This window comes from Ranitomeya variabilis, chromosome 5 (assembly GCF_051348905.1).
Source record: "Ranitomeya variabilis isolate aRanVar5 chromosome 5, aRanVar5.hap1, whole genome shotgun sequence".
NCBI lineage: Eukaryota > Metazoa > Chordata > Amphibia > Anura > Dendrobatidae > Ranitomeya > Ranitomeya variabilis.
Genome location: NC_135236.1, coordinates 493,989,364 through 494,006,692, shown reverse-complemented (window position 1 = coordinate 494,006,692; position 17,329 = coordinate 493,989,364). Strand labels below are relative to the sequence as shown.

At 44.6% G+C, this 17,329-nt stretch overlaps 1 protein-coding gene across 1 annotated transcript in view; it reads left to right on the top strand.

The window, feature by feature from the left end:
• The window catches only part of LOC143775069 (tyrosine 3-monooxygenase-like), a 271,622-nt gene that overhangs the window by 203,625 nt on the left and 50,668 nt on the right, over window positions 1–17,329 (top strand). Inside the window, exons 9-10 of the mRNA XM_077262903.1 lie at window positions 12,254–12,349; window positions 14,867–15,000. Of these exons, the coding sequence (XP_077119018.1) occupies window positions 12,254–12,349; window positions 14,867–15,000 (230 nt within the window). The remainder of the gene's footprint in view (window positions 1–12,253; window positions 12,350–14,866; window positions 15,001–17,329) is intronic.

Below are 17,329 nucleotides of genomic sequence, written 5' to 3'. Positions count from 1 at the left end.
GTCTGCCTCTGTGCCATTGCTGTGTGTGGCATCTGTCTCTCATTGTGTGCCACCGAAAACCAGTGTGTAATACTGGGCCATTTTTTTTTTTGTAAATTCTCCCTGTAAAAAAATAAATAAATAGTGGGAGATAAAGTTTGGCAAGTCTGCCTCTGTGCCAGTGCTGTGTGTGGCATCTGTCTCTCATTGTGTGCCACCAAAAACCAGTGTGTAATACTGGGCCATTTTTTTTTTTTGTGTAAATTCTCCCTGTAAAAAAATAAATAAATAGTGGGAGATAAAGATTGGCAAGTCTGCCTCTGTGCCATTGCTGTGTATGGCATCTGTCTCTCATTGTGTGCCACCAAAAACCAGTGTGTAATACTGGGCCATTTTTTTTTGTAAATTCTCCCTGTAAAAAAATAAATAAATAGTGGGAGATAAAGATTGGCAAGTCTGCCTCTGTGCCATTGCTGTGTGTGGCATCTGTCTCTCATTGTGTGCCACCGAAAACCAGTGTGTAATACTGGGTCATTTTTTTTTTATTTGAAAATTCTCCCTGTAAAAAAAAATAAATAGTGGGAGATAAAGATTGGCAAGTCTGCCTCTGTGCCAGTGCTGTGTGTGTCATCTGTCTCTCATTGTGTGCCACCGAAAACCAGTGTGTAATACTGGGCCATTTTTTTTTTAATGTAAATTCTCCCTGGAAAAAAAAAATAGTGGGAGATAAAGATTGGCAAGTCTGCCTCTGTGCCATTGCTGTGTGTGTCATCTGTCTCTCATTGTGTGCCACCGAAAACCAGTGTGTAATACTGGGCCATTTTTTTTTTTTTTTGTAAATTCTCCCTGAAAAAAAAAAATAGTGGAAGATTAAGATTGGCATTTCTGCTTGAGTGCCGGTCGTGTGTGTGCCATCTGTCTCAAATTATTGGGGCACAGAAAACCTAGTGTGTAACATTGGGCCTGGTTTTCCTTTCAGTGTCAGCCACCTATAAAGGTGTATATAAATCCTACAGAAGTTAGAGTTCACCTTATAAGTTGTTTTACAGTAACAAATACCGTTACTTTGGTTACGTTTTGCAAACAATGAGGAAGTCTGGTGGAAGAGGTCGTGGCCGTGGGCGGTCATTGTCAGCTGGTAATGATGGTAGTGGTGGTGGAGCATCAGGTGGTCGTGGTAAAAGCAGTACAGCACCTAAGTCTCGAGTTGTTGAGCCAGGTTCGTCGTCTGGCTACACAAGGCCTCGAACGCTCCCTTTTCTGGGAGTTGGAAAACCACTTTTAAAGCCGGAGCAGCAAGAACAATTTTTGGCTTTCCTTGCTGACTCAGCCTCTAGCTCTTTTGCCTCCTCTTCTGAAAGTGCTAAATGTAAAAGCAGCACGTCGTTAGTGGATGTTCACGGTCAGGGACAAGTCGCTTCCTTGTCTTCTTCACCCAGAACAAGAGAGAAGGATGCGTCAGGAGACACAACGGGTTACTCCATGGAGCTCTTTCCACATACCGTTCCTGGGTTAGACAGTGAAACAGTTAACAGGCCATGCCCATTAGAAGTTGAATCGGACATGGAGTGCACAGATGCACAGCCACAGCCAGATTACTATGCTGTCCCTTTGACTCAGACCAGAACATTGCCCTCGCAGTGTACTGAGCCAGAATCAAACCCAGCTGAGACTATGGTGCCCCGTCATGAACGCTCTACCACCGGCTTACACGGTGACACAGACGAAGTTGCACACGAGATAGAAGAGGAGGTCATAGATGACCCAGTTGTTGACCCCGATTGGCAGCCATTGGGGGAACAGGGTACAGGCGGCAGTAGTTCTGAAGTGGAGGAGGAGGAGGAGCCGCAGCAGGCATCAACATCACAACAGGTTCCATCTGCCGGGCCCGTATCTGGCCAAAAACGCGTGGCAAAACCAAAACCAGTTGGAGGACAGCATGGCCATCTGGTTAAAGAAGCTCAGTCTGCAATGCCTGAAAAGGTATCCGATAGTAGAAAGAATGCAGTCTGGCATTTTTTTAAACAACATCCAAATGATCAGCGCAAAGTCATCTGTCAAAAATGTTCAACTACCTTAAGCAGAGGTCAGAATCTTAAAAGTCTAAATACAAGTTGCATGCATAGACATTTATCCACCATGCATTTGCAAGCCTGGACTAACTACCAAACATGCCTAAAGGTTGCAGCACCCTCGGCCAATGAAGCTAGTCAGCAACGCTACATCCCTTCCCTCACTGTAAGCCCACCATTTACCGCAACACCTGCAGTATCTGTGCAGCTTTTGTCTCCAGGCCAAAGCAGTCAGGGAATCACCAGGTTCGTAGTAGGAAACACTGCATGTAGGGCACCGGCAAGAATACCATCTCCAACCCTCTCTCAGTCTGCCATGTCAACCGGCACCACCGCTAGTTCCACGATCTCCAGCTCTCCAGTCCAGCTCACCCTACATGAGACTCTTGTTAGGAAAAGGAAGTACTCATCCTCGCATCCGCGTACACAGGGTTTGAACGCCCACATTGCTAGACTAATCTCATTAGAGATGATGCCCTACCGGTTAGTTGAAAGCGAAGCTTTCAAAGCGCTGATGAACTACGCTGTACCACGCTACGAGCTACCCAGTCGGCACTTCTTTTCTAGAAAAGCCATCCCAGCCCTCCAACAGCATGTTAAAGACCGCATCGTCCATGCACTCAGGCAGTCTGTGACTACAAAGGTGCACCTGACAACAGATGCATGGACCAGTAGGCATGGCCAGGGACATTACGTGTCCATCACGGCACACTGGGTGAATGTGGTGGATGCAGGGTCCACATGGGACAGCAATATTGGGACAGTTCTGCCTAGCCCACGGTCAATGAAAGAAATGGCTGTAGGCGTTCGCCCCCCTCCTCCTCTTCCTCCTCCTCCTGCAGAAGCGAGAGCTCGTCCACAGACTGCAGTCGCACATCCACTCCATCCACAGCTGTCACTGTTGCACACCAGGTGTGCCATTATGGGACAGCTAGTGGCAAGCGTCAGCAGGCTGTATTGGCAATGAAGTGTTTGGGCGACAACAGACACACCACGGAAGTTCTGTCCGAGTTCTTGCAGAAAGAAACTCAGTCATAGCTGGGCACTGTACATCTTGAGGCAGGCAAGGTAGTGAGTGATAACGGAAGGAATTTAATGGCTGCCATAGCCCTTTCCCAACTGAAACACATTCCTTGCCTGGCTCACACCTTAAACCTGGTGGTGCAGTGCTTCCTGAAAAGTTATCCGCGGTTACCCGACCTGCTCCTCAAAGTGTGCAGACTTTGCTCGCATATCCGCCGTTCGCCCGTACACTCCAGCTGAATGCAGAACTATCAGCGGTCTTTGAACCTTCCCCAGCATTGCCTAATCATCGACGTTGCAACAAGGTGGAACTCCACACTGCACATGCTTCAGAGACTGTGCGAACAGAGGCGTGCTGTTATGTATTTGTGGGAGGATACACGGGCAGGCAGTTGGATGGCAGACATGGAGTTGTCAGGTGTGCAGTGGTCGAAGCTACAAGACCTGTGTCAAGTCCTTCAGTGTTTTGAGGAATGCACACGGCTGGTTAGTGCAGACAATGCCATAATAAGCATAAGCATCCCCCTAATGCGTCTGCTGATGCAAAGTTTGACGCACATAAAGGAGCAGGCGTCTGCAGCCGAGGAAGAGGAAAGCCTTGATGACAATCAGCCATTGTCTGGTCAGGGCCGTGTAGAGGACGCGGTAGCGGGCGAAGAGGAGGAGGAGGACAAGGAGGATGATGGGGATGAGTACTTTTTTAATGAGGAAGCTTCTCCTGGGCCAACAGAAATTAGTGGCGTTGCAAGGCCGGGTTCTGTTTTTTTAAGGGAGACAAGTGACGTAGATTTGCCTGTAACTGCCCCTCAAACCAGCACAACCGCAGATTTGACAACTGGAACTTTGGCCCACATGGCGGATTATGCCTTACGTATCCTCAAAAGGGACCCACGCATTATTAAAATGATGAGCGATGACGATTACTGGTTGGCCTTCATCCTTGACCCTCGCTATAAAGGCAAATTGCAAAATATTATGCCACATGAGAACCTCGAACAAATCTTAGCAACCAAACAATCTACTCTTGTAGACCGTTTGATTCAGGCATTCCCAGCACACAGCACCGGTGATGGTTCTCACACGAGCTGCAGGAGGCTACAGGGCAGAGGTGTTAGAGGTGCACAAATCAGAAGTGGCGTTGGACAGAGGGGTTTTCTGACCAGGTTGTGGAGTGATTTCGCAATGACCGCAGACAGGACAGGTACTGCAGCATCTATTCAAAGTGACAGGAGACAACATTTGTCCAGTATGGTTACTAACTATTTTTCATCCCTTATCGATGTTCTCCCTCAACCGTCATTCCCATTTGATTACTGGGCATCCAAATTAGACACCTGGCCTGAATTGGCAGAATATGCATTGCAGGAGCTTGCTTGCCCAGCAGCTAGTGTGCTATCAGAAAGAGTATTCAGTGCTGCTGGTTCAATATTAACCAAAAAAAGGACTCGTCTGGCTACCCAAAATGTGGATGATCTAACCTTCATTAAAATGAACCACTCCTGGATTTCAAATTATTTTGCCCCACCTTTCCCGGCTGACACCTAGCTTTCCTATAAAAAGGTCTTGCTTGTGGACTGGTCTTACTGAGTGTTCCAATCTCTTAATTTGCAGCAGCTGTTTGTCCAGCATACGACATGTTTACACCTCCCTCAATGGGAAAACTCCCCCTACGGGGCCGTGGTCTCGCCACTTGGCGCAAGCACCCGTTAGAGTGCCGTTTGTCTGAAGAGGTGGGTGTGCCCGCTTTTGGTCGATGGCACTGCCACTGGGTCCCTCATAGTATAATAAAGTGTCTCTGGTGGTGGTGGCGCGCACCCAATGTCAGACACACCGTTGTAACATGAGGGGCCCTGGGACGGTACCGCCGGCCACAAGAGAGTTCACCCCCCCCCCAGCTCAAACTGTGCTCTACCACGTGCAAAATTATCTCTCACAGCTCCACCAATGTTTAGTCTATGCGCTGACATCATTCAATTACCAATTTTTTGACATCTATGATGCTAGTTAAAGTAGTCTGGGTCAGTGTCCTATATTGGAACCAGTAAATACTTACTGCCAAATTACTATGTCTGAAACTCAGCAGATGAGCCCACCCCTGTACCTAAGTATGCCACACTTTTTTTTTTTTTTTTTTTGCGAGACATTAACATCTATTTATTTTTTGTGAGTACTAACTTTGTCAGACACTCCTTGCAATCGTCCTCCGCTGACCACACCAATGCTGCCTGTGTACCCCTGTGAGATAACTCTAAGTGCCTTGAGCCTATTTTTAGTTATTTTAGGCCTAGTAAGCCTGTCTGCGGTCCCTCCTTGCAATCCTCCTCCACTGACCACAATGCTGCCTGTGTATCCATGTAACCTATTTAAAACTGCCTTGAGCCTATTTTTAGTTATTTTAGGCCTAGTAAGCCTGTCTGCGGTCCCTCCTTGCAATCCTCCTCCACTGACCACAATGCTGCCTGTGTACCCCTGCGAGATAACTCTAAGTTCCTTGAGCCTATTTTTAGTTATTTTAGGCCTAGTAAGCCTGTCTGCGGTCCCTCCTTGCAATCCTCCTCCACTGACCACAATGCTGCCTGTGTATCCATGTAACCTATTTAAAACTGCATTGAGCCTATTTTTAGTTATTTTAGGCCTAGTAAGCCTGTCTGCGGTCCCTCCTTGCAATCCTCCTCCACTGACCACACCAATGCTGCCTGTGTACCCCTGCGAGATAACTCTAAGTGCCTTGAGCCTATTTTTAGTTATTTTAGGCCTAGTAAGCCTGTCTGCGGACCCTCCTTGCAATCCTCCTCCACTGACCACAATGCTGCCTGTGTATCCATGTAACCTATTTAAAACTGCATTGAGCCTATTTTTAGTTATTTTAGGCCTAGTAAGCCTGTCTGCGGTCCCTCCTTGCAATTGTCCTCCGCTGACCACACCAATGCTGCCTGTGTACCCCTGCGAGATAACTCTAAGTGCCTTGAGCCTATTTTTAGTTATTTTAGGTTTAGTAAGCCTGTCTGCGGACCCTCCTTGCAATCCTCCTCCACTGACCACAATGCTGCCTGTGTATCCATGTAACCTATTTAAAACTGCCTTGAGCCTATTTTTAGTTATTTTAGGCCTAGTAAGCCTGTCTGCGGTCCCTCCTTGCAATCCTCCTCCACTGACCACAATGCTGCCTGTGTATCCATGTAACCTATTTAAAACTGCCTTGAGCCTATTTTTAGTTATTTTAGGCCTAGTAAGCCTGTCTGCGGTCCCTCCTTGCAATCCTCCTCCACTGACCACAATGCTGCCTGTGTATCCATGTAACCTATTTAAAACTGCCTTGAGCCTATTTTTAGTTATTTTAGGCCTAGTAAGCCTGTCTGCGGTCCCTCCTTGCAATCCTCCTCCACTGACCACAATGCTGCCTGTGTATCCATGTAACCTATTTAAAACTGCATTGAGCCTATTTTTAGTTATTTTAGGCCTAGTAAGCCTGTCTGCGGTCCCTCCTTGCAATCCTCCTCCACTGACCACAATGCTGCCTGTGTATCCATGTAACCTATTTAAAACTGCCTTGAGCCTATTTTTAGTTATTTTAGGCCTAGTAAGCCTGTCTGCGGTCCCTCCTTGCAATCGTCCTCCGCTGACCACACCAATGCTGCCCGTGTACCCCTGGAACCTATTTAAAAGTTCATAGAGCCTATTTATATATTTTATTTAATATTAATAAAGCCATGATGGAGTACGCTGTACCACGCTACAAGCTAACCAGTCGACACTTCTTTTGCGAGAAAAGCCATCCCAACCCTCCACCAGCATGTAAAAGACTGCATTGTCCATGCACTCTGGCAATCTGTGAGTACAAAGGTGCACCTGACAACAGACGCATGGACCTGTAGGCATGGCCACGGAAGGTTACGTGTCCATTACGGCACAATGGGTTAATGTGGTGGATGCATGGTCCACAGGGGACAGCCTACTAAGTCTGTCTGCAGTCCCTAATTCAAATTGTCCTCCACTGTCTAAATCTGAGCTTCAACCTTCTGGCTCTCATTAAGTGCTTTCTTTAAATAAATTGGTGGTTACGGCCTACTAACGGTGTCTGCCGCTCCCTGGTGTTGTCCTCCACTGTCTAAAGCTGAGCTTCAGTCTTTAGGCTTTCGGCCTATAGTATCACATATTAAACTGCATTTGGCCTTCAACTTTGGTTACGGCCTACTAACGGTGTCTGCCGCTCCCTGGTGTTGTCCTCCACTGTCTAAATCTGAGCTTCAACCTTCTGGCTCTCATTATGTGCTTTCTTTAAATAAATTGGTGGTTAGGGCCTACTAACGGTGTCTGCCGCTCCCTGGTGTTGTCCTCCACTGTCTAAATCTGAGCTTCAACCTTCTGGCTCTCATTAAGTGCTTTTTTAACAAAAAATTTGTGGTTACGGCCTACTAACGGTGTCTGCCGCTCCCTGGTGTTGTCCTCCACTGTCTAAATCTGAGCTTCAACCTTCTGGCTCTCATTAAGTGCTGTTTTTTAAAAAATTGGTGGTTATGGCCTACTAACGGTGTCTGCCGCTCCCTGGTGTAGTCCTCCACTGTCTAAATCTGAGCTTCAACCTTCTGGCTCTCATTAAGTGCTTTCTTTAAATAAATTGGTGGTTAGGGCCTACTAACGGTGTCTGCCACTCCTGGGTGTTGTCCTCCTCCTGAATGTTCTCCTCCTCCTTGGTGTTCTCCTCCAGGTTGCTTTGTCTGAGCTTCAACCTTCTGGCTCTAATTAAGTGCTTTTTTAACAAAAAATTGGTGGTTACGGCCAACTAACGGTGTCTGCCGCTCCCTGGTGTTGTCCTCCACTGTCTAAATCTGAGCTTCAACCTTCTGGCTCTCATTAAGTGCTGTTTTTTAAAAAATTGGTGGTTACGGCCTACTAACAGTGTCTGCCGCTCCCTGGTGTTGTCCTCCACTGTCTAAAGCTGAGCTTCAGTCTTTAGGCTTTCGGCCTATAGTATCACATATTAAACTGCATTTGGCCTTCAACTTTGGTTAAGGCCAACTAACGGTGTCTGCCGCTCCCTGGTGTTGTCCTCCACTGTCTAAATCTGAGCTTCAACCTTCTGGCTCTCATTACGTGCTGTTTTTTAAAAAATTGGTGGTTACGGCCTACTAACGGTGTCTGCCGCTCCCTGGTGTTGTCCTCCACTGTCTAAAGCTGAGCTTCAGTCTTTAGGCTTTCGGCCTATAGTATCACATATTAAACTGCATTTGGCCTTCAACTTTGGTTAAGGCCAACTAACGGTGTCTGCCGCTCCCTGGTGTTGTCCTCCACTGTCTAAATCTGAGCTTCAACCTTCTGGCTCTCATTACGTGCTGTTTTTTAAAAAATTGGTGGTTACGGCCTACTAACGGTGTCTGCCGCTCCCTGGTGTTGTCCTCCACTGTCTAAAGCTGAGCTTCAGTCTTTAGGCTTTCGGCCTATAGTATCACATATTAAACTGCATTTGGCCTTCAACTTTGGTTACGGCCTACTAACGGTGTCTGCCGCTCCCTGGTGTTGTCCTCCACTGTCTAAATCTGAGCTTCAACCTTCTGGCTCTCATTAAGTGCTTTCTTTAAATAAATTGGTGGTTAGGGCCTACTAACGGTGTCTGCCGCTCCTGGGTGTTGTCCTCCTCCTGAGTGTTCTCCTCCTTGGTGTTCTCCTCCAGGTTGCCTTGTCTGAGCTTCAACCTTCTGGCTCTCATTAAGTGCTGTTTTTTAAAAAATTGGTGGTTACGGCCTACTAACGGTGTCTGCCGCTCCCTGGTGTTGTCCTCCACTGTCTAAAGCTGAGCTTCAGTCTTTAGGCTTTCGGCCTATAGTATCACATATTAAACTGCATTTGGCCTTGAACTTTGGTTACGGCCTACTAATGGTGTCTGCCGCTCCCTGGTGTTGTCCTCCACTGTCTAAATCTGAGCTTCAACCTTCTGGCTCTCATTAAGTGCTTTTTTAACAAAACATTGGTGGTTACGGCCTACTAACGGTGTCTGCCGCTCCCTGCTGTTGTCCTCCACTGTCTAAATCTGAGCTTCAACCCTCTGGCTCTCATTAAGGCTACGTTCACATTTGCAGTCTGCGCCGCAGCGTCGGGCGCCGCAGCGTCGCCGCATGCGTTATGCGCCCCTATATTTAACATGGGGGCGCATGGACATGCGTCGCACTTGCGTTTTGCGCCGCATGCGTCCCTGCGGCGCCCGCTTCCGGGCGCAGAGGACGCAGCAAGTTGCATTTTTGCTGCATCAAAAATCAATGAAAAAAAGGACGCATGCGGCGCAAAACGCAGCGTTGTGCATGCGTTTTGCTGCGTTTTTGTTTGCGTTGTGCGTTGCGGCGCCGACGCTGCGGCGCACAACGCAAATGTGAACGTAGCCTTAGTGCTGTTTTTTAAAAAATGTATGGTTACGGCCTACTAACGGTGTCTGCCGCTCCCTGGTGTTGTCCTCCACTGTCTAAATCTGAGCTTCAACCTTCTGGCTCTCATTAAGTGCTTTCTTTAAATAAATTGGTGGTTAGGGCCTACTAACGGTGTCTGACGCTCCCTGGTGTTGTCCTCCACTTTCTAAATCTGAGCTTCAACCTTCTGGCTCTCATTAAGTGCTTTCTTTAAATAAATTGGTTAGGGCCTACTAACGGTGTCTGCCGCTCCCTGGTGTTGTCCTCCACTGTATAAAGCTGAGCTTCAGTCTTTAGGCTTTTGGCCTATAGTAGCAGTTATTAAACTGCATTTGGCCTACTAGTGTGGTTGGGCCCTTAAAACAGTGTCTGCTGCTCCTGGGTTTGCTACTCCACTGAACAAAGCAATGCCGCCTGTTTAGTCCTGTTACCAATTTTGAACTGCATTTAGCCTACTTTATTCTTTGGCCCTATATCTGTGTTTCCTCCTCATCCTGCCCATTGCCCATCCACTGCTAGATGAGTCTGCTGGTACATTGACCTAGACCACTACATTCCCCTTGCACTCTACACAGCCATAATCTGACCCTGCTGAAAGTAAGGTTCCCCTTCCTGCATGTTATACCACCTTACACAGGGACAAAGAGGAAGGTGCAGATGAAAGTGCAGGTTCCTTCATCAGGTGGGGGGGCATACTCGTTGGCGACGTCACTGGCACAGGGCCCCTCAGAGTATGCAAAAGTGTCGCTGCTGGTGGGAGGCGCCCCCGCCGTGCAAACACACCGCTGTACTTTGAGGGGCCCTGTGCCAGTGCCAATGCCAACGAGTGGGCCCCCCCTGCTTGCTTAGGATCACAGCACTTGCAAACTTGAAATACTTACCTCTCACTGCTCCACCGCCGTGACGTAGTCCACGTTTCCTGGGCCCACTAAAACCTTGAATCAGCCCTACCCCCCACAACTTTTGCCAAATGACCCCCAATTTCCAATGCCCAACTATTATTATAAAGTTAATTAAGATTGACAAGCTTCAGAAACAAGAATGGATGTTTTTGGCATTAAAATGGGCACTGTAGGTGTTTTCCTGGCCTCCACTCACTGCCGACTATGCTTCCCCATTGACTTGCATTGGGTTTCGTGTTTCGGTCGATCCCCGACTTTTAGCGATAATCGGCCGACTGCACTCGACTCGACTTTGGACAAAGTCGGGTTTCGCAAAACCCGACTCGATCTTAAAAAAATGAAAGTTGCTCAACCCTAGTGAACAGCAATCTTCAAGTCTGACCACAGATTCTCCATTGGAGTAAGGTCTGGTCTTTGACTAGGACACTCCAAAACATTTACACGTTTCCCCTTAAACCATTTGTGTGCTGCTTGTTGTTATTGTCTTCTTGGAAGGTGAACCGCCTTCCCAGTCTCAAATCACTGACAGAGTGAAACAGGTTTTGCTCAAGAATATCACTGTATTTTTTGCTATCCGTCTTCCCCTCACTCAGACCATATTTCCTGTCCCTGCAAAATGTTGCAGCAGTCCACAATATACTTGTGGCATGTTTGCCAAATTGAACTGATAAAACAGGTGTGCAAAAACAGACATGCACATTTGAATGCTTAATTTTTTTTTCAATTTTATTTTAACAAAACGCTCTTCTCAAAAAGAATTAACAGAAAATGTTGGGTAAATATATGACCAAAGAGCCAGCACAAGCAACAGGGCACTGAATTAGTGTGATGTGTACAAATATAAAATTTGACTAATTAAACAGACTTGCAAAAGCAAAAAATGTTTGCTACACGCACACTTCGCAAGATAGACAGTTGCAGTTAATTGTTTGGACTTTAGGGAATTTTCTTTTGTATTAATATATAACAAACAGTCTTCCCTTCATAAAAATAATGAAGGGGAGAAATCTATCTGACACTGATTTCTGATTTGTTTTCTGTAAAAACTATTGTGCTGTCTTGTTTCTACTTTCTAGTGCTTTAAGAATGAAGAATATAATGTGTTATTGTGCATGAAATGCAGCAGGACATATCTTTTCACATTGGGTTTGGCACTGCTGCTCCTAGCACCTCTTTTATCTCTCTCCCCCTAAAATTGAATTTAATTATTTGCATACTTCTACATTAATCTTTTTCAGTGCAACAATTAGACAAAACATTACTGTCTAGAGTATGATGTTTTAGAGCTTTCTCTTCCTATCTCCAGTGCTGAGCTTTGAGTTCTGATATACCCTAACATTCCTAAATTTAGTCTTGAAAGGTTGTTCCCTACCCTGCCTTAGCTAAGTTTTTTTTATACATGCTTTGATAGTCCCTCCTTATTGACTGCAATATACCATTATGTGATAGCTGCAAAGCATTATAGGTAAGCCTGCGTGGTCACTCCTCATGTCAGGTCAGCTTTCTGTGACTGATGCAATTTTCTGCAATGTGTAAAAAAGGAGAAGGGCATATATTTATTATTGTGATTTTCTTGAATCAAATAGCAAATTGTACAAATTCTTCAGACATTTTGAAATTCATAAAGATCATATCAATGTGATCATCTCTATTAGCTGCCAATAACATTGGAGCTATGCAAATTGCTCATAGTAAGATACAATAAAGTAAGACCACCCATTTATACAAAATAAGTGTGCTGGCACACAGCCTATGTAGCAATCATGTATTCAAAATGTTGCATCCGTCATAGGCTGTTATAGGCAATGACATAGTATTTCAAGTGAGAAAATGATATGGCTTAAATAGACATTAAAAAATTGATAAAAATATTTTCCAGCTGTATTGGTTCACCATTGAGTTTGGACTCTGCAAGCAGAATGGATCTATTAAAGCCTATGGAGCTGGTCTACTATCATCTTATGGGGAACTCTTGGTAAGTATGTTTGAAGCATATTTTCAAAAAATAGATGCAAGTATTTTTGGAATATTGTTATTTCAAGCACAGAGATAAAAAGAGATTATATATATAAATATATTATTTTTTTCAATGGATCTGACTACACAAATGCTTGACCAAAAATTTTTTTATTCTTGTATAGTTTGTCAGAAAAGAGGAAGGAGGGAATGAACAAATGTTGGTTGGATGAATGAGGCAATGAAGGTTAAAAAATGTTGAATTCTGAGAACACAACCGTTACATCCTGCATATGGGAAGCTGCAAGCTGCACAGTAATGTTAACATTAGTCAGTTAATTTACTGAATGTAGTAATAATGATAATCTATTTTTATAGCGCTAACATACTCCGCAGCACATTAGTTAAGCGGTACGTGTATAGACAATATAGACATTACAGAGTAGCAATAGTTGCAGGATTGAGGACCCTGCTCACAAGCTTACAATCTATAAGATCTGACATTAGTTATAATCTATGAGAAAATCTTTCAGCAAGGGTTCACTTTTCCTGTAGCGCTATAAGGAAAATGGCACATTAAAGAGTTCCTATTGAAATAGATAGGCTCTCTGTGTACTGTATGGACAAGATGGGTCTTTAAGAGGAAGCTGCTTAACCATAATGCGGGCCATGAAAAGCAGCTTTCTGACTTGCATATGTCAAACACTTATCAACATTTTTTTTCACTAAAAGGCAAATTATTTTCACTATTTTACTTATGAATTGAAAGCAAGTTAGAAAAGAAATTGAGGCACAAAGATAACAGCCTTTCGAACCATAAAATCATGTGGACACAATTTGTGGATTTGAAGCACATTTATGAATTGAAAAATAGACTTTTGGTCTAGTTACAGGGCAAATCTACAGTAGGTACGAAAAGTATTCAGACCCCTTTCAATTTTTTATTCTTTGTTTCATTGCAGCCATTTGGTAAATTCAGAAAAAGATAATTTTTTCACATTAATGTACACTCTGCACCTCATCTTGACTGAAGAAAAACAGAAATGAGGAAATGTTTGCAAATGTATTAAAAAAGAAAAACTGAAATATCACATGGTCAAAAGTATTCAGACCGTTTGCTCAGTATTGAGTAGAAGCACCTTTTTGAGCTAGTACAGCCATGAGTCTTCTTGGGAATGATGCAACAAGTTTTTCACACCTGGATTTGGGGATCCTCTGCCATTCTTCCTTGCAGATCCTCTCCAGTTCCGTCAGGTTGGATGGTGAATGTTGGTGGACAGCCATTTTCAGGTCTCTCCAGAGATGCTCAATTGGGTTTAGGTCAGGGCTCTGGCTGGGCCAATCAAGAATGGTCACAGAGTTGTTCTGAAGCCACTCCTTTATTATTTTAGCTCTTTGCTTAGGGTCATTGTCTTGTTGGAAGGTGAACCTTCAGCCAAGTCTGAGGTCCAGAGCTCTCTGGAAGAGGTTTTCATCCAGGATATCTCTGTACTTGGCCACATTCATGTTTCCTTCAATGACAACAAATCGTCCTGACCCTGGAGCTGAAAAACACCCCCATGGCATGATGCTGCCACTACTATGTTTCACTGTTGGGATTGTATTGGGCAGGTGATGGGCAGTGTCTGGTTTTCTCCCCACATGCCACCTAGAATTATCACCAAAAAGGCCTATATTCGTCTCATCAGACCAGAGAATCTTATTTCTCATAGTCTGGGAGTCCGTCATGTGTTTTTTAGCAAACTCTGTGCGGGTTTTCATATGTCTTGCACTGAGGAGAGGCTTCCATCGGGCCACTCTGCTATAAAGGCCTGACTGGTGGAGGGCTGCAGTGATAGTTGACTTTGTGGAACTTTCTCCCATCTCACTACTGCATCTCTGGAGCTCAGCCACGGTGATCTTGGGGTTCTTTTTTATCTCTCTCAAGAAAGGCTCTTCTCCCACGATTGCTCGGTTTGGCTGGACGGCCAGGTCTAGGAAGACTTCTGGTGGTCCCAAACTTCTTCCGTTTAAGGATTATGTGGGCTACTGTGCTTTTAGGAACCTTGAGTACTGCAGAAAGTCTTTTGTAACCTTGGCCAGATCTGTGCCTTGCCACAATTCTGTCTCTGAGCTTCTTGGCCAGTTCCTTTGACCTCATGATTCTCATTTGGTCTGACATGCACTGGGAGCAGTGAGGTCTTATATAGACAGGTGTGTGCCTTTCCAATTCAAGTCCTATCAGTTTAATTAAACACAGCTGGACTCCAATGAAGGAGTAGAACAATCTCAAGGAGAATCACAAGGAAATGAACAGCATGTGACCTAAATATGTGTCTGAGCAAAGGGTCTAAATACTTATGACCAAGTGATATTTCAGTTTTTCTTTTTTGATAAATATGCAAAAATTTCTACATTTCAGTTTTTTTTCAGTCAAGATGGGGTGCAGAGTGTACATTAATGAGAAAAAAATGAACTTTTTTGAATGCTAATGTATTTATTATTTTTTAGGATATAATCTGATAATGCAATGGCTGTTTACTGTTGTATATTTCAGTATGCTTTATCCAATAAACCGGAACTTAAACCTTTTGATCCAGAAGTCACCGCAATCCAGTCCTATCAAGACAATTCTTTTCAGCCTGTGTACTTTGTATCAGAGAGCTTTCAAGACTCCAAAGTCAAACTCAGGTAAGGATAAGTTTACAATTGCGTGAATTTGACTGGTGCTACACGGCAGGATATGTTGCTTAAATATATACAGTACCTCCTCTCTGGGGGCTTGTGACATTTATGCCGTTTGAGTAATTTTGTAATTAATTCATTAATAGTGTTGAGCGATACCTTCCGATATTTGAAAGTATCGGTATCGGATTGGATCGGCCGATACCGGCAAAATATCGGATCTCGCCGACACTGATACCCGATACCAATACAAGTCAATGGGACACAAATATCGGAAGGTATCCTGGATGGTTCCCAGGGTCTGAAGGAGGGGAAACTCTCCTTCAGGCCCTGGGATCCATATTCATGTAAAAAATAAAGAATAAAAATAAAAAATATGGATATACTCACCCCTCCGGCGGACCCTGGACCTTAGCGATGTAACCGGCAGCCTCCGTTCCTAAGAATGCAGAGTGAAGGACCTTCGATGACGTCGCGGCTTGTGATTGGTCGCGTGACCGCTCATGTGACCGCTCACGCGACCAATCACAAGCCGCGACGTCATCGCAGGTCCTACACTCACTGCATTCTTAGGAACGGAGGCTCCCGGTTACACCGCTAAGGTCCAGGGTCCGCCGGACTGGTGAGTATATCCATATTTTTTATTTTTATTCTTTATTTTTTACATGAATATGGATCCCAGGGCCTGAAGGAGAGTCTCCTCTCCTCCAGACCCTGGGAACCATACACTGGGAACTTCCGATTCCGATTTCCGATATCACAAAAATATCGGAACTCGGTATCGGAATTCCGATACAGCAAATATCGGCCGATACCCGATACTTGCGGTATCGGAATGCTCAACACACTATTCATTAATAGAAATATTTTTTATGGAAACCTTGGAGCTGGATACTTCCTCATGATTGAATGGTAAATGTATAGCACAAGTTTAAATCTTCTGTTCTTGCAATCTAGGCCTTTTCAGAAAATGGAAGCAGTATTTTAGCACTTCTGTCTGCACTTTTACAGCATAATTATCACTGTGTACATAATAGAGGCCTAAGACTTGGATATTCAATAATTTTAACTTTAATCTTCTTTAAACATTTTTTTGTAGAACGACTTATGTGCTTGGGGCATTGTCTTGCTGCATAACCACATTCTTTTGAGAATCAGCTAATTGACAGGTGTCCTGGCATTTCCCTTTAGAATCTGCTGATAAAATTCAGAATTTATTGTTACATCAATGATGGCAAGCCATTCTGGTCCAGATTTAGCAAAACAGGCCCAAACTGTGATACATCACCACTGTGTTTCACAGATAGTATGTGATTTTTATGCTGTAATGCAGTGTTTTTATCTCCAAACATATCGTAATACTTCTTGTTTAAATCAAAAAGCTCTGTTTTAACATCATTCATACCAAAAAAGCATAGCTTGAATAGCCTTTTATCTTGTTCAGGTCATCTTTGGCAAACTACAGGTGGGCAGCAATGTTATCTTTGGTGAGCAGCGGCTTTCTCCTTTCAGCTCTGCCATACACACCAGTTTGTTTCAGTGTCCACATGAACGTTAACTTTTGCTAATGTGAGAGAGGCTTTCAGTGGCTTAGAGCAGGGGAACCTTTTCGCTATATATTGTAAAGCTTTAGTAGCATTGTACGCAGTGGAGAAGCAGTGACCTACAAATTCAAACACAAAAAAGTCTCTTTTAATGTGTTTCTTCACAGCATTAAAGTCCAATTCACATAAATGCATATAACTTCAGTGGAAATTATCAGTGACCAGTTTACACCTGGTTCAAAGCAATACATATCACATGGCTTTAGATTTGCGGTCCCTAAACAGGCCAGACTTCCCTTGTCCAGTTTCCCTGGGAGACCGCACGCCATCTCACAGTCTCTATACGTCTCCATACACACAGCCTCATATGTTGCAGATACTACACACGCCAGCCCTTCTCTGACTAGTTCTCGTGGGTGTCCTGCATCGCTGTGTCACAGTCTCTTTACTCACACAGTCGTACACAGTTCAGGATATCCTCCGGATAGCAGCCGGGCACCATATCCACCTGTTTGCAATCGTTGCACATGCTAGTCCTCTTTCGGGCACAGGACATCCACCTCCGGGCACAGGACTGTACACATCCGACCCCTACGGGCACAGGACATCCACCTCCGGGCATAGGACTGTCCACATCCGAGACCAGTACCATGGACAACTTGCATCTCTGTGCTAGTCATTTGCTGTTCATTGGTTTTTGAATATATTTTTCAGTACATGCTATGTTTCAGTCCAGCCTGCTATTATGATATTTCCTTGCTAGCTGGAAGCTCTGGGGGTGCAGAGCTGCA